This window comes from Simochromis diagramma, unplaced genomic scaffold (assembly GCF_900408965.1).
Source record: "Simochromis diagramma unplaced genomic scaffold, fSimDia1.1 OVJJ01000131.1, whole genome shotgun sequence".
Taxonomy (NCBI): domain Eukaryota; kingdom Metazoa; phylum Chordata; class Actinopteri; order Cichliformes; family Cichlidae; genus Simochromis; species Simochromis diagramma.
The window spans coordinates 1452817-1477419 of NW_024387200.1; the positions used below are offsets into that span (position 1 = coordinate 1452817).

General features: G+C 40.0%; 1 protein-coding gene across 2 annotated transcripts in view; it reads left to right on the plus strand.

The window, feature by feature from the left end:
• Positions 1 to 21476, plus strand: part of LOC120745792 (metal transporter CNNM4) — a 50891-nt gene extending 29415 nt beyond the window's left edge. The window contains exons 5-7 of one of the 2 annotated variants that reach the window (XM_040050948.1): positions 5199 to 5295; positions 14631 to 14809; positions 17119 to 21476. In XM_040050948.1, the coding sequence (XP_039906882.1) occupies positions 5199 to 5295; positions 14631 to 14809; positions 17119 to 17376 (534 nt within the window). In that variant the 3' untranslated portion in view covers positions 17377 to 21476. Of the gene's footprint in view, positions 1 to 5198; positions 5296 to 10512; positions 14810 to 17118 lie in introns of those variants that run through there. The other variant, XM_040050949.1, reaches the window with a different exon arrangement.
• Positions 21477 to 24603: the final 3127 nt, after the last annotated feature.

Here is a 24603-nt window from a genome sequence, read left to right on the forward strand (position 1 = left end):
CAAAGAATTTGATTTATGGAAGTCCAGTGAGTATCAAGATATGTAAGAGATAAACAGCAGAGAGAACATAGTTCCTAATAGTACAGAGTGCTCACAACAACATTTAAAGATTTTTTTTTTTTTCTGGAAAAATAATGTTACTGCTCTTAAAATGTATTCTCAGTGGTTTGATCACCACGAGGCTAGTGTCACTTATGGTTCTCACTCACTTTGTTTTGGGCAGACTAGAGCAGAAAGTCTGAGCTTTTATCTCATACAGGAGCTTAAGAGGGTTTCGTAATTAAGGTTTGAGACCGTTTTTACTGCAGATCTGACTGAGACTTTTAAGAAAGACTTTCTTCTCATATCCCAAATCTGAAAAAAAGGACTTTGATACCTAATAAACCAGCACTGGTGGACGGCTAATGAACGTGCTCTGCTTTCATGATGTTTTCATGTCATGACTGTGCTTTTGCTTAACGTCGGTCAGTGCAGATCCAGGAAAACGGGTCTGATCAGAGCACCGGGAGACTTTACACCTCTCGCGTTTGTCCTCTGCCTCCCTCTGTTTCTATTCTTTCTCTCCTCCCTCCCACGTTAACCTCCATTTAAATTAAACACCAACCGCCCAGCAGCGTGTGTGGCTTATGTCGCTCGGAGTCAAGCTTCAGCATGTTTCTATGTGTGTTTCTTTTTTGTTTGCTTTTGTTTTTAGCATGCATATGTTTCAAGCTCACTATTTGACCTTTGCCAGTGTTCACATACACACAGACATGACTAACATGCCAGGAGATGATTGACATCTTTCACAGCTCTGATATACTTGTAAGAGGCAAAACGCTGGTGGCAGAGCAGGTTTAACAATTTCATTAGCAGTCATAGAAGGAAGTCTCGCTACTGTAAACCTTGTATACTTGTGGGGCAACGGTAGAGGAGTTGTTCGAGGGATGTCGAATCTTCCTGGTGGTTGTTTGTTTTCTTTTCTGCTTTGCCAGTAAAGGAGAGCAGTTAGAGGAGGCTTGCAGCGAATGTCTGCTCGTCTTTCAGTAGCGGGTTGTCCTTGATTAAGGCATTCGACCTCCGATTACTCTGCAGGAGCCTGTGGGTGCAGTGAGCAGGTGTGAATGATTCTAACCAGACAAATTTGGACCAAAACATTTTGCCAAAGGGAGTCGTGCCAAGTCAACGTAGCCTTCAAAATAAAGCTAAAATGAAAATTCGCCCACTGAGAGGAAGGATTGTCCTGATTTGGGAAATGTAGTTTGATTTTGCCCCCATCCACCCAAAACATGTTCTTGAAATACAAATTTAATCTAAAAGGTCAAATAGCATTACATGTTAATGTTGGCTTGTAAACTGTAGCATGCAGGCATGTGGGAGTATCCAGGACAAGCCTGAAGGTGTGACTGTACCTGAATACCAGGCACCAAAACATGTTTGACATTTGCACAGCCATTTGATCTGACTTTTGACTTCTCCCTTATTCACAAGGAGTCGCCACAGCAGGTAGTGCTGCATATTTAATTCTCTGCTAATGCAGCCCTAAATGGATTCATGTCTCCTCCTGGGATTGAACACGTGATCTTTCATTTGTTAGATGCACTAGTGCAAAACTATAATTTGTAGGGTTTTTTTTTTAATCACAACTCTCACTGGAATACACTCAGACAGGTCACTGTCAGGACACCCCCACTTCAAATACAAATACATTTTCTTTAAATGAAACTTTCCCAACACCCTCATTCAGTATATGGAATAAGCTTAAAGCAAATAAAACATAATGATCCAAATAACCGTTACAACTGCTGCTTGTCTTTGGCATCCATGAATTGTCACATTTCTTTTTAAGCCATGTGTTTCTTTTGAGAATCACTTGTACTTTGTTGTTGTACTTTACTCTGTGTAGAACTGAAAAATACATGAGTCTGGGAAAAAAAAAGGGGGGGGGGGGGAGCTGTGATTTTACACTGTAAAAAGTAGCTTCCCATTCTTAGCTGTGTCCCAATTCCTAAGACGCATCCTTCCAAGGACCCGTCCTTCGCGGTCTACGTGGGCCTTTGATGAGCGAATAGGTCGGAAGTGCAAAGCTGTGAAATGGGACGGTCTAGCCTTCAGATTTGCGTCACCAGCTGTGTCGGTGGACTTTAATAAACTCAGCCGTCTGCTCCTTGCTCCGTAATATATATAACAGGACACTGGAGTAAATTCTCGACCATCTCGCACTTCTGTTTAATCAGTTTTCTGTTTGACGTTTATTCAGCTGTGCGAAAACTATCACCGTCATCTCTTTGTGCTCAAATCTGCTAATCTGCTGGCACTATTTGCAGTTATCCCCAATAGGGTGATAATTGGTTCACTTTTGTATGACATATGATGGCGTGATGGTTAAAAGCTAGACTTCAGAAAAGCGTCTGCCAATTAAAAAGTCGCACATTGTCTCTGGGATGGGAAAAGGGATAAAAATGCTGTGCAGTTTCAGATAAAGGGGAACCTCGAGGCACCCTGTGCTGTGTCAAATAATTAATCACCTGACAGGTCAGCAGATGATTGGTCATTGTTTATTGTCCTTTAGATGTTACCCCCTCTGCACCCTCAGTTCGTCAGCTCGCTGCATAACACACAGTTTCACAGGAATATACATCAGCACCATATGTAACGAATTTAACCCAGTTAACCTCAAATCATGGTGTGTGTGTGTGTGTGTGTGTGTGTGTGTGTGTGTGTGTGTGTGTGTGTGTGTGAGTGTGTGTCTTACTGTTACTGTTTTCTTTCACTCTTTCTCTCATCTGTGTTTATGTTAATCAGCATTTTTATCAATTCAATCACCAGATTAATCACTTAATTATTTGCAGATCAAATAAAGAAGTGGCACAGCAATGATGAAATAGTCTTTTTTGAGAGCAAACAGAGTATTTATTTTAGGAAGAGCGAGACCTCAAAAAGGTAAACAAGGCTAAATATGGATACACGAATCAGGTTGTATGTGGTTGGTGTCCTAATTGTTTCTAGAGTGTTAGGCTGTGGTGTAGATTTCTGTTCTGATCACTTTTGACATCAGTTGTGAAATGCTTCAGACCGATGTTGTAAGTTCAATTCACCAGAGAGTTTGCGATTGAAACCGCCCACCTGCTAACTCCAGTGACGGATACACTCTCTCTCCCTCTCATCTCTTGTAACAACAAAGCCAGGTTTCTAAATTGGCACGCGCCCTAAAATAGCACAATGGATGGTTATATCAGATTAATTGTGTTTGTTGGCTGCTCGTGGTGAACCAGGAGGTCTTAAAGGGAAATCCACAGATAATTAAGTTAAAACAATCGTTTCTGATTGTTAAGTTTTTATGATTTTGATTGCTGAGTTATTAATCTGTGTCTGCAGGTTATACATGCTGATGATATGCATTTTTATCCACATAAATCCTTAATAAACTCCTGAAACATGAATGCAAACCTGCATTTTTAGAGCAGTGCTTACCTTCTGTTTTTGGTAAAGTTGACACTTTATTAATGTCATTTCAACATTAAACTGAAATATTAGCCAAAGACATAAAATATGTTATGGCTGCTGTGTTTGGAAGCTTTAAAATCTGCACAAAAATTCCAAATTAGGTTTAATCAACACTTAACAGCAAGCTCATTCAGATGTTAGAATTTAAGTCCTAAGCTAATTGTCCTGCTGTATTTGTCACTGCTGTAAGCACGGCCCACCCTCTGTCCTGTTTGCCCATCTCTTTCTTTTGTTGTCCTTTTATTTTACCACCTGTTATGTTTTCATCAGCTCAGTCCATTTGCAGCGGGGTGGGAGGATGGAGTGAAGGAGGGATGGCAGCATGGATTAACTGTGCTGTGTTGTTGCTGCAGTTCACACATTCCAGCAGGACGATCCGGGCCAACTGCCTCCAACACAGAGGCCTCCTTAACCCCTTTCTGTCCTGTCCTCTGTCCTCTTATCCCTCCATCTCCCTCTGTGTGCCCCTAATCTCTCTTCCATATCTCTTTACAAAGAAACTTGTGCTACTCTAACTCCACTTTCTCTCCATTGCATCACATCCTCCCTCTGCAGACAGCAGCATTGCCAGATGTGTATCATGTTTCACAGTGTTTATTGACGTCTGATCAAGCCCAGAGTAAACCTATTTCTTCCCACAAGTGATGCAAAACATCTCCTGAGTATGCTCACTAATAACTGCTATACGGTTTTTTTCACCTGCTATTGCACCGCCCTCTAGAGGCCAAATTGTATAATTTCACAGAAAAGAAAAGAAAGGTCAGGGCTGCTCAGCAGAATTTATGATCTTCCAGTGCTTTAGGACTTAATTAGGGGAAAGGATTGACTGATTTAACAGAAAAGAAATCAGTATCTCCAGTAATATTTTTAATTAAAATGACCAAACATGGCCAGTGAGTCTGTTTTTAAATATCAGGAATTCGTCCTTTTTATTGTCATACATGATGGCAAACTGGATAAGGCTTTGAAATACTTGATGGACAAAATCAAAGTAAATTTTTTTTTTTTTATTTTTAAGGTGCGCCACACACACACACCACTGCTGTGTTGTTATATAACCGACACTGGGGTTAGCGTCTTACCCAAGGACACTACAGCATATGCAGGGACTTCAAATTCAAATTTTATTTGTCACACACACAGTCATACACAGTACTATATGCAGTGAAAATACGATAACAGTGACTTGTTAGCCTGTGATTAGCGAGAACAGGGATAATAAGAAATAAATAAATGCCTTTTAAATAAAAAAACTCTCTCTCCTTCTCTTTCACACATATGTTTAATCAGTTTGCTGAAAGTTTAGTTCTGTCGTGAGGATATGACCTTGTCTGATACGCACAGCCCCAAAGGGTTCACTACAGAACATTTACATGCCTCAAGTCATGAGGCAATTTTAGAGCCACGTTATGTTTCGCTGCGTTTATGTCAAAATGAGTAAGATCTTTTGTATTATTTTGGCATAGAAACATTAGCTTCAGATTAAATGGGTAGCTGGAATCTAAGAACATAAATGTTCCGAAATGCTGCGGTCATTTAAATAGAAATAGATATTTGAAATCATCTATTATGTCTGCCTTAATTTTTCATTGGTTCTGAAATATTGCATGTGGCTCAGAACAAGGCTTGAGGATGAGTTTGCAGAGTAAATCCACATGAACAGTTGCAGCCTTAACTGTTAAAACACATAAATGTCTGTCTTGATTTTGCAGGGTCGAGTGGAGGTGGAGGCTGGAAATGAGAACATGAAGTTTGAGACCGGACCTTTCTCATACTATGGTATCATGGCACTCAGTGCTCCCACACTGGGTGAGTCCAGAACACATTACTGTATTTCACACACACACACAAAGAGCATTACACCAATATCTCAGCTGGTACAGACGGACAGCTTTGCAACATTATTATGTGGCCCAGGATTTCTTTTTAGTGCGACACAGCATGTTGCTTATCATATGTAGTATATGATAAATAAATTAAATACTTTTAACAGCTGACTACATAAAGTTCTATTAGTTAGTAGTATTAGTATTAGTTAAATAGCAAGAAGGAACCACTACAGAGCAAAGTGTAAACGTTTACAGCGACAAAAAAGAAAAAGCATCTAAAAGTACACAAAAGTACACGGCACTCTTCCTTGGCCCGTCCCCCAGGTTCCTGAAATTCAGTCTTGTTTTTAAAAAAACAAAAAACAAAACATGCATATCACCAATCAGATTCCTGCACTTTATTCCCACCTTGGAGAGGAATTAGAAGTCTTCCAGCTCCACCTGGTGCACAGTTTAAAACATTACAGTTGGCAATTTCAAAGGGCTCGTAAAATACAGTCTGGTGGCAAATTAAAGGAAAAAAATAAACCCGTGAAACTAGAGCGAGGAGAGCTTTTTGGTACCGTGTTTTGTGTTACTGCAAATCGCTGACCTTTAACTTACATTGAAACATTTTTAGCTTGATGGGAGTGCTGTCTTCCAGAATCATAGCACCACCAACATCAGGACACTAGAGGTCACTGAATGTTTTGAGTATGAAAATGATCTCAACCAGTGAATCACCTGCAGGTCCCATACGTTAGACAGCAGTCTAAGGGATGCACCAATGTGTGCTGATACCAGTGTTTAAACATCACACCTTGACCAGTGTTGAATGTTATTCCCACGTGACTTTAAGCTCTTTACCACACAATACTTAAACATAAACAAGCACAACTGATTCAGTAACAGATAAATATGATGGGCTCTCTCATTTGCAGATACCGACTGATATATCAATAAATATGGTGAATATTGGCCAATAACAATATTCTATTAACATTTGGTGCCTCTGGAATCTGTGCCGAAGTCCAGTGAAACTGATCTGGATGCATGAACACAGTTTAAATTGTTTATTATTCAAAAAAAATTAATGTTATTAAAATTGTTGGCTGGCAGGAGGGACCGTGCAAAGCAGCTTGTCAACCATCATGTGTCACAACAGGAAACTGTATGTGTGCGAGTTTCTATTACTGCTTTTTTTTTCATGCACACAGTCACAAACGTTTTGTGCTTGAGACATTTTCATCGGATTCACATAATTTGTTCATAAACACTTGGTGCACCTCATAGTAACTTATTACATGTTTCATATTTGAAAAACAAATCTGAAAACTCGCTGTTTGTCATACGTGAACTGCTGGTAAATTAGAAGTAACCATAGGTCACGTACTTCATGTAGCTTAAGCGTTACAAACATGTAATGCACGCTCACGTTTCTCACGTCCCTTCAACAAGAACTATGTCTTCATTTGTACCATGTGTTTCTGCACGTATTCAGCATTAAAAAAATAATGTTCTGGGTTCACGGAGGCCATGGGATATCACATGTATCTGAAAGGAGAAATGACTGCAACAGTGATTGTGAAACAGCTTTGTTGATGACTTTTTTTTTTTTTTTTTTTTTTTTTTGCCTGTCACGTTTGGCTATTTTGCCATCAGAATTATTGTCTAAAGGCGAAGAAAGATGCCCCACGGATTTACTTTACCAAATGGACCATCCCAGCCCTGCTGTAATGGTCTATTTGATTCACCTTTTATTGTTTATTTTATTTTATTTTCACTTGTTAAATACGGGACCGACTTGACTGGGGAAAAGAAAGGGAAAGAAAAACAGTGGGGAAGAGGGACGGGGATAAAGGACAAAAAACAAAAACCAACAAAATAAGCAGACAAAAAATACATATATCGATCACCTGGATCACCTGTTGAGAAAGGAAAAAGAGAAAACAAGCAGGAGAAAAAGAGAGCAATACAATAAACAACATCACGATAATCTATGGGAATATAACAGTAAATACTAAATATTAAACATTATTGTGCAGCACGTAAGATCGACAGCGCACAGTGTGCTTTGAGGTAGGAGCCAAAAAGGGTGTAGTTTGTGTGTGTGAGCATCCGTGTGTACACCTGTGAGCATGAGCGCGCCACAGCCCCGTCCTCCAGGGCATGAAGCAGGTATGGAGGAGATCAAGACTCCAGACATCCAGAGGCCCCCAGAACACAAGAGACCAAGGAAGACCAACAGAGGGGCAGCCGCGCCACTGTCCCAGAAAGAGCTGAGGAGAGTCCCCAGACCCAGGTAGTGTTACCCTTTTCCCTGGGGTGGAGAGAAGCAGACTGCCCCGGCTCGGCAGCGGCGGGGAGGCCCCACTTTCCAGACCCCGATCGGGCGGCCATCTCCTCCTCCTAGCCCCCCTGCTCCGACAGGCCGCAGAGAACGGGGGTGTGTGAAGACTCCAAACCTCCTTCCGCCCGCTCATATGTAGTGTTGATGCATGTGTGTTCTAAGGTGCATTTAAAACCCAGGAGGGCATTGAGCTACCTGCCAGAGAGCAGCAGGTAAGCGCATAGCCCCTCCTGATGTTGTTGATGACTTTTGAACTCTCTCCCTTCTATCATACAGTGTCTCATAAACTCATGCTTTCAGTTCATTCAAAACTTGTCAAGAACCGTAGTTCAGCACACAAGCTGGACCCAGAAGCAGAGACAATACGCCAAGGTGCATGCAAAATAAACTTTATTTCTAACTAAGCGTGTCCCAGAAGGGTCAAAGGAAAACATGCCGAGTAAATGGGGAAACAAAGGGACCGGGAGATAAGCAACTCGGGAACGCCGTAATCAGGACCGTGAGAGCCTGCAACAGAACGAAGAGGGTGACTGGGGAGCGGGGGAATAACAGCATACGCAGGGTAGAGTTATTAATCTTACGATCAGGGCTGGGCCGTGGGAACCGGAGGGACGGGTGAGGGTCCGCGGGAGAGCTGCAGGGAAACAGAGGAGATGATGACCGGTGGTGATCCGAACTCCAGGCGGGCAGGAGGAGGCTCAAAACATGCCGAACGGTTACCTGAGCACACAATGAAAGGATTAGCGTTGTTCAGAGCAATCAGAGTTTCACAACCACCTTCACCTGGGGACCAAGTTACCGCTGAAAGGTGACTAACGGACTGACGTGGAGCAGCTGGCTGAGCGGGGTTAAATAGTCCACCTGATGACCGCCTGGAATGGGATGCAGGTGTAGAGCCGACACCCACACCCGTGGGCGTGGGCATCCCATAAGCTCCTTGGACACCGGGCCGCGGACCATGACAAAACTTCCTTCCTTTCTCTGCCAGTTTTATACACAGTGTCTATTTCTGCTTGTATTCAGTTGCCAGCTTATCTCTCTGCTGTTCGATCGTGCCGCATCAGTCTTTGCAGCACATCTGTTCAGTATCTGCGGGGAAAATCTCGGTGTGCTCACCTTCGATGCTGGGGTCAGACAAGATATCAGCCTGATAGCAGCTTGATCTGACAGATGTGGGACGTTGCATCAAAAATCTCTCTAGACAACTTACCAGAACCCTTTTTACATAATCCAGGATAAATACACTCAATCTAAAATACTGCGAGGCTGAACGGGTTCAAACTGAGCTTTTTCAATGTGTTTAGCAGAAAAGCAATATAACAAAAAATGTACATTTATAAAACTTAGATAAAAGAAATTAGCTGGTAATATGCTTTAAGGACTAAAGAAATACATTCATTCTGATATGAAATGAATTATCATTTAATGTTATACTTTTTTTTTTCCCCATAACTCTGTTAATATATTGGGACCCAGATGAAGAGATAACACTGTGTTAGTACTGTGTTACTATGATTTAAAAAATGAAGAACTGAAAGTCTTTTGTTTTCATTCCCAACAATAAAAAGTTGTGAGAGAGAATCAGTCAGCTTTCTAAAATCATCATATGCACACACATGAACACACACTGGCATTATAAAAATATTGGACCAGAACACCCCTTCAAAGCTCTACCTCCTCCCTGTATCCTACAAAAACCATAGCCTTGATTATTTTTCGTCATGTTTTGAATTTGAGTATATTTATCATGATGCTCAAAAGTATTGACAGCTATTGATTACTGTAAAGTGTCAAATGTGAGCACCAAATTAATGCCGGGTTAGATTTACAATGTTTTATTATTTAGTACTTAGTATTATTAAGAAGCTCTATAAAATAAAAATAAACACCGTTTTCAAATGTTGTATTCATTAGTTCTGATCTGATGATCTGACATAAGATTTTCAAGATGACCGTACCCTAACTGATTCTAATAGATAAAAGCTTTTTGGTGCTCAAATTGGCATGTGAATAAAAGTTAAGCTCCAATTCTGTCTGATCACCTTTGCAGGGAGACTGTATGGACAAAAGCTAAAGGCTACCTAAATATTACACCTATAGGAAGTGCTCAGCCACTGACTGATTGTACAGCTTTTGTGCTGATGTTAATACCAGAGAAAAATGGGAACTGTGTGGTTATTGAGTCAGCAGAGCAGCAGCACGTACACACTAATGCTGCGCCGCAGTGTCATGTGGTCTGCCACTTTGTGGCTGATTTGCTGTGGTTCCTTTATCTTCTACTTTGGTAATACCACTTACAGCTGAGAGTGAAATACTCAGAAGCGTGGCCCAATACTTTCATCCACATAGTGTAGGCTGTGAAAAACCCCAGAGCGGTGATTCAGTTTCAGTGTGTCTAACATTGCCACATTAAATCACAATTTAAATCACAATGAATCAGCATCTAATCTGACATAAATAATCTGATTTCTCTTCTGTATTTCCTTTCAGTTCCATATTCAGAATGAGTGGTTTACTCTCTCAAGTGCCTCAGATGGTGAAACATGTGAAATACTTGTATTTTCTTATTTTCCTTTGTCATCTTCTGTCACTCATTTCATCAAATTTCTGATCAATCAGACTTTCAGAAGAAGCTGAGTAACGAGAACCTGAAAATTTCACTTCACCTGCAAACGGTGTAACCCGACGTGTGGTGATTCTTTCAGTGGAGCAGAGTTTCTCCCGGTTTTGCATGTCCTTGTCCAGACTGGAAGCAGATCTGTCTCTCACTGACTGTCCCTCCCTCGCCTTCATTCCTCTGCCCCCTCTGTCTCTCCTCATCAATATTACCTCCTCTATCCTTCTTTCCTTCCTTCTCTCCTCTCCCAGTGGCTGCACATCGTCCTCGTCGCCTCTCCTTTAAGAGGTTTTCTCTGTTCTCTCGGTTGCCAGGTAAACGCCGGCATGTCTGGGTCCTTTAACACAAAGGACACATGGGTACTGGGTGGATGGGTAGAGCTTGAGTAGAGGGGGGCACTAGCTTTGACTCTGTTGTACATGTTGGGCGAATTGATGCCGGATCACTAAGAGAAGAGAAATTCTCATGGCAGTGCTCTTTGTGGGTTTAAATAATAGATCACAGATAAGACTTTTATATACAGTCCTGTAATTTTTGCTCAGTCCTCACCTGTCCTCACATCGCCATTTGATTGCCCAAAGGTGCAGCACGTTGAGGTTTCAGCCCACAGATCAGAAGTACAGCGTTAGCTTTCTTCTCTGTGTGATTCAAGGCGGATTTGCCCTTTAAGGAGAGCAAAGATTTAGAGGTTAACAGCTACTTTTTGGCAAAGAAACTCTTTGATCAACCAAAGCAACCTCCATCATAGCAGATCAAACTACGTCTGCATTTTATTGTTACAATTTTGGGCAGTAAATGAGCAGGAGGAAAGAAGAAGATGATAAATCAGTGTTTTCTTAATGTAGGCCAGCATTAATTTAAATTTACTTCATTGTAAACAACTTAATCTCTGTTTAAATTAACCTGTTATTTGCAAAAATCCGTTAAATCGAAGCCTGATCGTTTTTTTCTCTCTCAGCCTGAACGGTGTTGGTTTGGTTTGTTTGTGTTGTTTTTTTAGTACTCATAGCTTTGTTTAGTCACAGTCACATGTGTAACCAAAATTGCAATAACTTACCTTTTGACAACCTCTACACCAAATATTAGCCATAGCTCGTTTTTAACCCCTAAATATTTGAATAGGCTCTGCTTTCAAAAAGCAGCATCAGTTATTTCAATTATATGAAGTGTAAAATAATCCCAAATTGCCTTTATTAGTCTCAAAAGTGTCTTTAAGGGTGTTTTCAAAAACGTTTTTGGATAGTTTGCTTTAGGCTGTTATCCATGTAAAGTATGTTTAGGGTGTTTAAAACTAGATCGGAGAGACTTGAAAACGGATGATGGAGATGTGGAATATTGTGACTTGGTGGTTAGAGAAAAAGAATGATTTTGGTCTGTACAGTAAGCTAATTTTGCACATTCGTTGATTCATAGTAGCACCGAGGCGATGCAAGTGTGAAACTGGCGTCTGTCGAATTTTTTGAAATAATGAAAGTTGATCAAAGAGTTTATCAACCAGAATGTCAGCACACATCTTAAACTGGGAGGGAATGCGGGGGGAATAACACGATCACGTGGCATATCTAAAATAAAACTCAGAAGGACGGGACAACATCATGAGATGCACAGAAGGGACATGAATCCCCTCGGGGGTTAAGCTGTCTGCTCTTTGCACACTCTGCTCCTGATAGCTTCAGATGGGGTTGTCTTCTGTTGGCATCGCATGAGTTTTTAAGTATAACTGCTAATGCAATTTAAAAAAGAAAAAAGAAAAACACAATGAGCTCCCAAAAGATCGATTCTCTTCATCTGGACGTACTGTTTTCAATGGAGAATGTGGAGCTATTAAGAAGCAGCATGTGAGACCTTTAATTCAGCTCTTTTTGTTGTTCTTGACCTGACGATGTCACGAAAACACTCGTTTCAAATCGACTAAATAATATTAATAGCTGTAATAGACTGTAGTGTTTTTAAAGCACAGTAAGAAAAAAATATTAAAATGGGTGTATGGTGATTGTTATTTAGAATTTGGTCCAATCACTTGTCTGCCTTACTGTTAAAAGCACCGACTCAATGTGCGAGCACTACTTCACAGGTAGAGGGTAGTTCTTTTAAAATTTTCAGAGTTTTGTTCTCAAAGATCCAGTAGGAGACTTTTTGGGGGGTTTGACACAGTGACCAGATCTCACAATAAGGTTTAAAACTTTCTTATGTTTTTAGTACACGTGGGCACAGTTTTATAACATCAAAGCATCATTAATAACTCAATCCAGACTAAAGAGTGGCTCTGTTCATCCTACTACTGAGCACATTTTGAACACAGTAAGTCAAGAAAAAGGTTAAAAATGACACTTACTTATGTCATTAAATGAGTAATAATGAGTAGAGAGATATCCCTGCCCCCACACCTCTGAAATGGGTGTAAAACTATGTATGTGCTAGGCAAACAGCATGATTGATTCATACTTTTCCCATTTAGGCTTTCAATTGTGTCTTTCCAGGGAGGGCCGGGGTATCGCTATCTTTAGCACTTGCGTTTTTAGCTAGCAGAGAGCATATGTATGGGGGAGAAACTTATGACCTCATTAAACACTTTCCTTATGAGCTTCCTGTTTCATTTTCAAGTGTAATTTTATACATTAAGATGACTGTTAGAAAAAAACCATCATGATGTATTTAGAAAAAATTAGACAATAAAGCCGGATATGCTTTATCATTCCTCTCCCTTGAGATAATCCGATCCACTCCTTCATTGTTACATGACAGTTTCACAGAACTAAGATGATGCAAGTTGAGAATTCATAATTCTCACAGATCAATGGGATAATGTCTTTTTTTTTTTTATAAGGTACTTTTATATGTAAAGAAAGATTTGAAATTAAATAGGGTGCTAACTTGTGAGTGGTTGAGTGTCGTTTTCAGTTGTGGCTGCATAATAAGTTGACAGGATACAACTAAAGAAAGGTTCCCTACTGGATCTTAAAATGATTATTTTAGACAATTATTGTTTCCTGATGAAGTGACATCTAACCACTAACTTAAAAAGTAGCCATAGACAACCAGGATTAACTTTAGAGCTTAATTTCTTGAAAGCTAACACACTTGACATGTCTAGGTAAAACCGTTTCCTATGACTCACTGAGGCCCCCTACTGGAAGACTCACGCCAACTGGTAATAACACACATCTGGTAATGAGCTTGCGTGTGAAGCGCGTGTGTGACACATCCAGGAGTATCATCAGCTGGATGACGTCCGTGAATGTCATCATTGTGATTACACTATGAGTGAGCAGAGGGTGAACATAACAAGTCTGAGGGAAGTGGGAGGTGCATGCTGCATGTTATGGCCATCTAGAGCTAAAATGAGCTGAACTAATGGCTAAGCTGTACTGGTTACATTATGATTGTTATCATGTGTCACTTTACTGAGTTCCACGGAGGTTATTGTATGTAACTCTATACGTCATATGCTCTTGAGTTGAAATAATGTGTCATTTAATCCATTAGTTTATTATTGATTAGCTCTGACTGGGAGTATTTTATGTTTTTCTCAGTTTTATTTCATTCTAAGTCAAATCTTTTACATTTTTCAATAGGACTTAAATTTCTGTGACTCTCAACCAGTTGCTCTTAGAACTGAAGAAGCTTCTTGGATGAACTGTCTTCAACAAAATTAAAGAAGTCCAGTCATTTTTTTTAATATGTCACACAGAAATATTAATTATTCTAAACACAGAAACCTTTCTTCTATCAAAAATTGAATGTGGGAAAGTTTTGTCCAGGAAATTTCCACCTGGAAAGTTTTACGATTGTTGACTAACCAGTGAACAGTAAAATTTGAGGTTTTCAGCAGCTTGTTGTGAGTTATCACTTGAAAATGTGACACATATTTAAACATTGACTCACACTTATGTTTAACAGATTACAGCGTCAAATATTGCTTTCAGCTCTCTTAATAAGTCCTTTGATGGTGCTCTTGGAAAACTTTTAGATGTTGTTGGCTTTGAGCACAGCAGGATGCACGTCTTTGCTTCGGTGCTTAGAGTGGATTAAATACCTAAATATTAACTACCTTTTTTCTCCTTTACTTTCATAGGTTTAACTTTATTTCTGTTTAGGTGTTACTGCTGCTATTGCTGTGCATCCATTACACATTGTGTGTCAGTAATCACTCTCACTCGTTAATTATTCTTTATATTAACCTGCATTTGAAGCTACACTGCATCTTGTGCCTCTGAGGTCTCCACCATCAAAGGCTTTGAAACAGTAACATCAAGCCCAACCAACGGCATGGTTGGCCCGATAGGTGTTTATCACACAACCCTGTCTTTAAATGCGTAACAGGACCTGGTGCTATTAACCTTTCCTGCATGTGTGTGGGTGTTTGCAGAGTTTCGTTCACCATCCCATATCAGCGGCTTGAACCGAACAGCCTCGATGAGCGGAGCCGACCGGATGGAGTCACTTTCGGTCAGCGGCAGCAACAGTCAGCTCAACAACAGCATCCCCATGCAGCAGTACATACCAGACTTCTACGTCCGAGCCCTCACTGACCTACAGTTTGCCAAGGTTGTTTTTTTTTTTTTTTTTCTTACCTCCAAATTAACAATCAAGGCCTTTTGTCACCACATGATCTTTCTCCAGGGACTAGAAACCTTTAGGGGAAATCTTTCCGCCATAAGGACCAGAGTCTAAATTATGTTTTAGAATTCCATTTATTTACTGAACTTTTTAACCAGTTCATGGGGAGTGGATGGAGTGGGTTTGAACAAGCCTTTCCAAAGTTTATGCAGGATTTATGGTCCTGTGTTGGTTACTATCTTTGGCTATCTAAATAGTGGTCATTCAACCAATGCAGTAGCTTCAGAACATGATGGTGCTATGAATTGTTATCTCTGTGAAGGTTCTCAGTAATCCAGGTCATCGTAGTCTAAGGAGCTTGGAAAGAAAAGCGTCTGGACTTCTTTGAGTTGCTTGAAGACGTTTCACCTCTCATCCGAGAAGCTTCTTCAGTTCTAGGGTCAAATGGTGGAGAGTCCCAAAACTCCTAAACACAGACTTAACAATGTGGTGTTTGCTGTGAGGAATGCCCAGACCTCTACATTGGAGAGACCAAACAGCCACTTCATAAACGTATGGCACAACATAGAAGAGCCACCTCCACGGGACAAGACTCGGCGGTCCATCTGCATCTAAAGGACAAAGGTCACTCTTTCGAGGATGCCAATGTTCATATTTTGGACAGAGAAGACAGATGGTTTGAAAGAGGAGTAAAAGAAGCCATTTATGTCCACTGTGAGCGACCATCTTTGAACAGAGGCGCGGTGGCTTACGACACCAACTGTCTGCCATCTATAATCCAGTTTTGATATCCCTTCCCTGACGCCTTAACGCCCACTCACATCCTGGGTCATCTGACCTCAGGAAATCACGTGATAGGGTGGGGCTAGGTTTCACAATGAGCTCACCTGAGACCCTGGCTGATTGTGACCCACACCCATTTTCACACCTTGGCTCATGTGATTAGTTAGAGGATCATTAGGGGGTCCTTTGTACCTCTCGGTGGGCCACTCCCACAGAGCTTAAATCTGGGACTCTCCACCATTTGACCCTAGAACTGAAGAAGCTTCTCGGATGAGAGGTGAAACGTTTTCAAGCAACTTAAAGAAGTCCAGACGATTTTCTTTCCAAGCTCCTTAGACTATGAATTGTTATCATTCTTACTGGGTGAAAAGCTTGCTGAACGGGAAAAGGGGTTGAAGAGGAAGAAATGCATCAAAATCATATATTAGAAGCAAAGACCATAACTGCAGTGGACACTTTTAACGGTTGGTTTCGCATCACTGCAAAGAAATATATCATAAATATTTTCTTCTCTGCAGAACAGACCAAGCTAAAGGACCTACACCAATACAGTGAATGAAATGAGCTCATGTTACCAGTTTTTCTGGAGATTTGTGACACTGGTGACGGTAAACAGCTACAATATGTAGACATGGGTCTATGAAGTTCTCAAAAGTGTAGGAGCTCTGGGAACTAGTGCTACAAATAGTTCTGATTTTTATATCAGGTGGCATTTAAAATAAAAATAAGGCTTTGACCTATCAGCGAAGCATTGCACTTGATTTACACTCGCCATTATTGCCTTCACAAACAGATGTGCATGCAAGAAGTGACATCACAGTTGCTGGAATGGTGTCTTTGGTGTTGTTTTTTACTACTTTTACTTCTCATGCTCCTCTCAGTTCTGATTACCTGGTGCAACCGACACAAATGCATGATTGTGTGGCTCTTTACCAGCATTTCAATGGAGTTCAGAGATTCCCAGTTGATACAGATGGATTTTAGAGTGCAGCTTTCTTTGCAGAAGGCTCCAGCAAGTGTGGTGAACGATGGCAGTGCTGTGGTGATGTCCTACAACCAATATAGTGATAGGGAAAAAGTCTAACAGATGGACTGACCAGAAACATACATTTCCTTGCAGCGTCAGGAAAAAACATTTCATCACACGCAGCAAACAAAGGGAATGATTCACTTTAGCCTCTTTGTCAGTAAAGAAGTACAGAGTTTCCTGGATAAATCACACAGTTACCTGCACTATCCTTACATTGATCCAGTTAGACATCACAGTGACGTTATCCTGTGCCGCATGCTGGACTGAAAGTGAACAATTTCTCGTAAAGTCAGACAGAAATTCTGTTTAAAATGCAGGCACACCTTTGGTCTTTAAAATTGAAATTTCTAGGATATACAGTTCTGAAAAGTTTTGTTGGCATGCAGTTTTAAAAGTACTCAGTAACTGCTAGAAATACAACTGTGCAGGTGTTTGCTAACATATTAAGAATGATAACTATTCTCATTATCCCTCATTTTTTCAGATCACACGAGCTCAGTACCAGAACGGCCTGATGGCATCTCGCCTGGACAGCACGCCGCAGTCCCCCGAGAGCAGCCACAACACTATTCGTATGGATCAGACGCCTCCCACCACCATCGGTAACACCACCATTACGGACCTGGGAGCAGACTCCACCCCTACGGAGAACGGCCCGGACGAGACGACGCTTCTCCTCCTCAATGAGCAGAACTCGCCACACACAGGCAACCACCACAGCCAGGTGGAGAACAGAATCTGACAGCCTCCACTGGTACCAGCCCTCCATACTCCTACATTGGCCCACGTGCACTACTACGCCCGGTTGTATGCCGAGGAGGGGAGGATTGTGTGTGAGTGTGCGTGTTTGTGTGAGTGGGAATGCAGGCACAAGCTGATGAGGCCCAAAGAGTCAAGCCACGTTCATACTGTGTAAATATGCAAAGATTAAACACACACACAATCGCACACACACAGAGCAAACACACACTGATGAGCCAAAACATTTTGACTGTGCGTAAAGGATGAACAGGATATTTACGGCCATAATGTTTGGGCTCATCGGTGTACACACACATACCAAAGTCTCCACACCTCTACCGATCGATGGAACTAGTATCGCGTCAGTGTTTGCACATGCCTCTTGATCTGAAGGACCTGTTTGTCTGGACCAGAAAGCTCCTCCATTTCTCGTTCAGAGGTGTTACCGATTATTTAAGTGTGTGTGGTGTAGTGTGTGTGAGAAAGAGTGTGCGTTGCTTCTAAATCACTGTCCCTAATCAGAGACTCAGGGAGACTCCGCCCTCCTCCTCATTTCCGGATGTACGTAAAAGCAAGTGTGGTCGAAAGCCCCCAAACCAGCCCATCGCCGCATGTGTAGCAACCTGCATCCCCCTCCTCCATACAGCTAGAGGACAAAGACGACCCGAGCATGTCTGCGGAGTTCACACAAAGTAATACGTGTACCATAGAAATTTATAGTGAGATATTTATTGGGGGGATTTTGTGGTTAAATGAGGATGGGGATGGGGTGGATTTCTATCTATAGAGATATATTTTCTCTTCCTTGTTTCCTGCATAGAAACAGCTGGTAGCCCAGAGCCTTTATCCCAGAGTTGTTAAGAGATTTGCCGCTGATAGACCACCAGTCTGTATTGTGAACAAGACAATCAACATGAATATTTTGAATGTGTTAAATTAAATATGTAGGGTACGTTAACTGTGGCTGCCCTGCTCTCCAAATGCCATATCTGTGTCACCTTTAATTCTGTTCCTCTGAGGACAGACGTGGAGTTTCTAGATGGGTTGCAGAGACGAAGGCGTTCGAGAGCAAAGAATCCTTTCCTACTTTTTTTGTTTTGTTTTGTTTTGTTTCTAAAGACGATGGGTAGTCTGTGTCTGTGCGTGAGTTTGCGTGTACGAGACCAAAGCTGGCCATCATCTGACTTGTTGGGAGCAGAAACCAAAAGTGAGAAGCTTGATCACCTCCTGACTGGAAAATACTTTAAGAAATCTGAGAGTTTATTTATTGAGTTTAATGTCTGTGTATGCGTGTATATATTCTTGTTGATTTGATGGGGAGAAAATGCAATTTTATTTCACCGTTTTGGGAGATTTTACATGTTAAAATGTTTCTTTCCATTCAGTGATTATGTTCGGGTTTGCTTTTTGTTTTTAATGTAGGAAAAGGGGGTCACTCTAACATAGTTTTTGTATTTGTGTCTCCAAATGCAACATTAGCCACATTTTGTCCGGGTTTTTTGTTTGTTTGTGTGTTTGTTTGTTTTTTGGTTATATTTTACCAGTTATATTTTACTGTACGCTCAGACAACGTCTTAAAGAAGAATCTGAAAATCTGTTTTCTGGTGGATTTTTCTTTCCCTGAACTCTAACAGGAGCACAGCCGTGTTTCGTGGGTATTTCTTTATTTTGTGATACTCTGCTGCTTTTAAGACACCCGTTGTAGAATTTTATTTACACACTAACAACTACATGTAACAGATGTTCACTTTTTGGTACTTTTTATTAGGCTATACTTAAAAGATGGTCATAGCCTTTAGGTTTGAAACATGAGCCCAATGTGGAAGTGCCTTAATCCTGTGTTCTTTCTAATGGCCAGCAGGGGTGACTTCTCTGGTTGCAAAGAAAATATAATTATATAAAAGTTTATGAGGAAATAAATCTACTTTAAGACCACAGCAAAAAGGTTCCTTTTGAGTTTGCAGTCTGAATTGCAAGTTTTTTATTTAGTATAATTTGATGTTTGTTTAGTAAAACAAGGTCCCAATTAGAGAGTAAAATTGTGAATGCATTAGCTCATGGCTGTCTTTTGATACACAGGTTGGCAGTCCTTGGGCTCGCAGTTCCTCCAGTTGTCAACAGTAAAAATAAATGCACAACTTCATTGAAGATGAAGATGATATAAAGTTTATGGTTGCACCGCCTTTGCTACTCAAAGATGACAGAAAAAGTAAAGATTTTTTTACAAGCAACAAGTTTCCAGCTTTGCTCTAAAAGATGTGACCAAGTCTTCTGGGATATGCAGGACACCAGGAGTATGATACGAAGCAAGCGAAAGGAAAGATAATCACAAGCTGGTGTTAATTTAAAAAATTGATTTTTCTTTTATTGTTGCGTTTTTTGAGATCGGGAGCATTAACATAACACCCAGCAGCAAAAATGATTTTGAAATTTGAATAAATTAGTATTACTACATCTACTACTACTTGTTTTCTGGATGAAATCTGAAACCAAAAGCATTCTGTTATTGTGGAATTTCCTATCTTGTTGAAGTGAGATGTCAATGAAAGTGAGTTTCAGCAGTGGTGGGAAAGGCCAGAGAGGTCAGTAAATTTCCAAAACTTCAGCAAGTGCAACACATGATTAGAATTTTAGTGTTTTTAGAAAATAAACATTTTTGACGTAGTTACATGTAGTCGACTTAATGTTGTTTCACAAATTATTATTATTTTATTTCTTTCACCAAATACAAAAGTGATCCTCTAACATTTCAATGTTAGATGATGCATTTTATGTCTCAGTTGGCAAACCTGCAACTTTTTGCACCAAACCAGGTGCTTTTGTGAGTGTGACTTGTATATTTGAATCATTTATTTGGCAGGTTTAATTGCATGTTACTGCCTACCAAAGACTAAAGTACAGCACTGGTGCTGCTTATAAAGAGGCTGTGGCTGTTGGCTGGCATCTTCTGTGCAAATATTGCAGCTAAACAGTTTTGGGGAAATGCATTTCAAGCAGGCTGTGAATGTATTTGAGCACATGGAAATATATTTAGAAGGAAAAAAAGTGCTGCTTGAATGAGATTTTTCATCTTTTTTTCACACTTAAAATGCCACTAGATAACGCTAATGGGAAAGATTGTCAATAAATGGTAACCGAAGTCATCTATTTAATTATTCATCAATCAACTATCCAGGTTAGTTGACACCAATTTAAATCAAATATTGAAAGAAAACCAGCAGCCTCGCCAACGCTTTAATGACAAGCCCCAGTGAGTAAACACTAGTTCTACTTTTGAATCTGCATTAGCTTCATGTGCTCATGTTTTACTCCGTTTCCAAGAAATGTTTGTATTTCTTGTCTTTTAGGCAACAAGTAAGAATTTTGCAAGTGACAAAGATTCAAAGAGTCCATGGTTTTTGTGGTTTAAAAACAGAAGCAGCACACAACACACAGTTGTGTCACAATGCTGCTGGTAACCCAAATTTCATAATCATATTATCACTGACTTCATCAAGTGACTGCAATAATTTCACTCCCCTGTCCACACAGAAGCTAAAGGACTTTCTCACTGCTGTGTTGGCTTCACTACTTTTTAATGACTGTACTTTGTTGTGTGTTCATTCCTGTTTTTCCTTTTTCTTCCTTGTTTTTTACTTAAACACCACAGAGACACACGCAAACACACACTCCTATTTCAAAGGACTGTATTTTTTTCCTTGTTCATGTTGGAGTGGCCCTCCATCCCACACCCCCTGCTTTAAATTGTTCTGGGTTTGGGTTTATTATGGTGCACGTGAATGTGTTTGTCAGTGCCTATATAATGTGGGGGTGGGGGGGGGTTGTTTTTTTTTTGTACCTCAGAACACTGTTAGTGATTGTGGTAATAACTTTTTTTTTTTTTTTTTTTTTTTTTTTTGTCTCGAGTTAAATTTGGGAACAGAGCGAATGGAGCGACTGGCATTTGGGAAAAAATACTGATTGTCCTTCATTCTCTCTGGCATGCTTTAACTTAAATATAAATAGACACAAGGTGTAAATACTGTTTTATAATTTCTGTCTTAATGAGTTTTGAAAATGAAGAAAGTTATTAATAAACCTGAGATATATTTCTCTACAGAGCTTTGTGATTGTTTTGTTTTGTTTCTGGGGCTGATCTGACTTTTTTTTTTTCCCAATAATGGACACATACAATACTACGCTTTTTAGTCCTCTATACTGTTTAAAGCTATAAATATATTTAATGCAAATCTAATTTTTCACCACTGACTCACAGATTTTACTTCTTGTTTTTGATAAAAACAAAACATTGCCTCAGCAATCAAAAACATATTCCTCTAGCTCAGAGGTTCCCAAAGTGTAGGGCCCGCCCCCTAGGGGGGGCGCAGAGCCATTGCAGGAGGGGCGCAGTATGGGGGGGGAGAAAAAAAAGAAAAAAAAGAAAATGAATACTTGGACACTGCTAGCATAATTGACAGGTTTTTGACGGGGCTCCCACGCAAACGCAAAGCAGGATATGAAGCATCGCCAAATATGTTTCCAAACCAACTTCATTCTAAGCCAAAGACAAGAAAATATGGTGAAGCTTATCTTCCCTTTGGCTTCACCTGCACAAGTGTCAAGGCAGGTCTCCCCTGCAGAACTGGTTTTCCCTTCGTCGGGAGCAGCGCTGGGCTCTCCAAATAACAAACAGAATCCCACATTCTTGATTTTTAGTTCACAAACACTTCTAGGCTAACTACTCCTGACATTTTGGAGATGTTTGCTCTTTATACAGTAAAGTTACAGTGGGATACAAATAATATCAGGCTGATCCTGCCACAATTTGCCCCGCGGTTCAAATCACGGACAAACAGTATCCCACAGTTGTTTATGTTTTTAAACCCATTTTGCACAGAGAGGCATTTTTTTGAAAAATGTATTGATAGCAATGTTGAATGTTAGTTATTAGCCATGAACCATGAAACAATTGGAAGAAAATTCTATTTTTGGAACCTTTTGATCTAATACAAAAAATAAATAAATCTGAAATTGCATAAAGAAGTTCACATTTGTATCGTATTTACTACATCAGGCATTTATTATTTAAAATGCATTGTGCATTTTTTAATTTAATTTTTTCAGGGGGAAGAAATCAAACTGATGATGTAGAAGTCTTAAAAACCTGCATTTCAAAAATGATACACTTGGTTTTGAATGGTTGAATTTAAATGGTTAGGATATGGTGCATAATTTTTACAATAATTCCAACTAGTTTTCAGAAGCACAAGTCTGGATTTATCACATCTACAGATGCAGATGTGATAAATGGGGAAGAGTAGAAATGCGAAGAGAAGAATAAAACCAAAGAGCCCTTTGTGGTATTGGTCACCATGTTTTTTTTCTTCTGACTTGGAAAGAAATTAAATGATCATTCGTTGAAGCCACAATAACGCTCAAAAAATCATTCTTTTCCATCACAAACAAAGTTAGACTTTGGTTAGAGTAAAATGCAACTAAAAAATGTAAAAACAAAGATTTACTTTAATAATTAATCATTTTACATGAGTGAAACTCCACTTTATGCCAATGTAAATACATTTAACTACACAATCCTTGATTGTGTTTCTTAGCCTTTTGTGTGACACCCCTGCAATTGCCCCCATGGTGATCAATCTGTAGAGAAAATGAGACAGAAAGACACACACCAGGCTGTCAGGAGGTTATTAATTTATACAGAGTGGCCTACTGTTCCCTCTCACTCCCAACTTTATTCAAGTGTTCAGCTGGAAAAAACTGGTTCTCTCCAGTTTGCTGTGTATTGCTTGTAGCCGCGTCACTCTCAACGGCAACACTTCAGCGTCTCACCACATGCCAAAACGTTCCCCTTTGATGGATGCTGTACCCATACACACCTGATTCACCCAGGCTATGGTGCGTGCGCGCACACACACACACATTCTCGTTTTGCTATCTTAGTGAGGACATCTAATTGACCATAACATAATTGGAACCCTGACACTAAAACCAAATTTTCAGTTTAAAAATGCCTTCAAGCTCGTGGGGACAAGCACTTTTGTCCTCATAAGTGACTGTTGGTCCCCACAAGTATAGTAACGTTCCAATTTATGGTCCCCACAAAGATGTCTAAACAGGCACACACACACACACACACACATAGATCACCTTTTTTGTGCAGCTACTTGAACATAAAATCTGAGTCACTTATTCTCCAAAAACACTGTTTGTTGTTCCACTTCTAAATGCATGAATATATGGAAACTCAAATGAAGTGTCCTATATTGCTAATCTCATATAATACTCCAGCATTTATTAGTATTTATTTTATAATGATTGTTCTTCAAGATGATCAGTGATATTTTCAGGTCAGAGCTTTTAATGTTGTGGCTAACCGGTATTGATGAAAGCATACATTTTCCCCTTTTTTTAAATGACCAATAGAATTACACTGAAACCATACTGAATTGGTGTCTAATGTCTTTTAAACGTAACCTTGTTAGGTCAAATCATCCACTCGGGTTTTGTTCTGGTATTCTTAAGTTTCCTAGGAGGCTAATTGCTTTGTGGTGAGCCTGTTGAGGCTTGAAATTTTCCTCTTCCGTGTAGTTCACCAGTCATCTGTTGTACACAAGCACTTCATTTTAATGATTATCTGATGTTTCCTGTTGCACCGGTAGTGGGAGAAAAATTTCCCTTAGGGTAAGGCTTTGGAAAGGCAGCGATGAAGAAAGGTTTCAGCTGGTGAATGAGTCAACATACTTTTAATTCCTGTGTGAAAACTTAAAGTCAAGAAATTGAGGTTAAATTTGTTGGAGCATTAAAAAGAGCCCAAGAGCGTCTTACAACTAAAGTCTGATGTTGTCAATTCTAATGAAGATGCAGTCACTTTGGAAAAGCTTCTTTTGTTTTAAACTTGATTTATTTGCATAAACACTGATAGGACATTTTTTTTGAATTTTATATTGTTATTTTTGCAACATTACTTGGTATTGCTACAATTGAAATACATTAATAAAGTAGTTGGAGCTGTGTCACCTCGAACACTATTAAAGTAGATTACGTACAGTGGCTGTAGACTAGATTTTACTGGAAGTTGCTTATATCTTTTTCTTTCCTCCTTCCTTGTTGATGATTCTCAGAAGTTGTCTAATACAAGAGAGTATCAGCTGAATCTGATACTGAAGCATGGATTACACACTTGTCTGTACTGTCCATTATTTGTTATTGCTAGAGCATGGTGTATTATGTA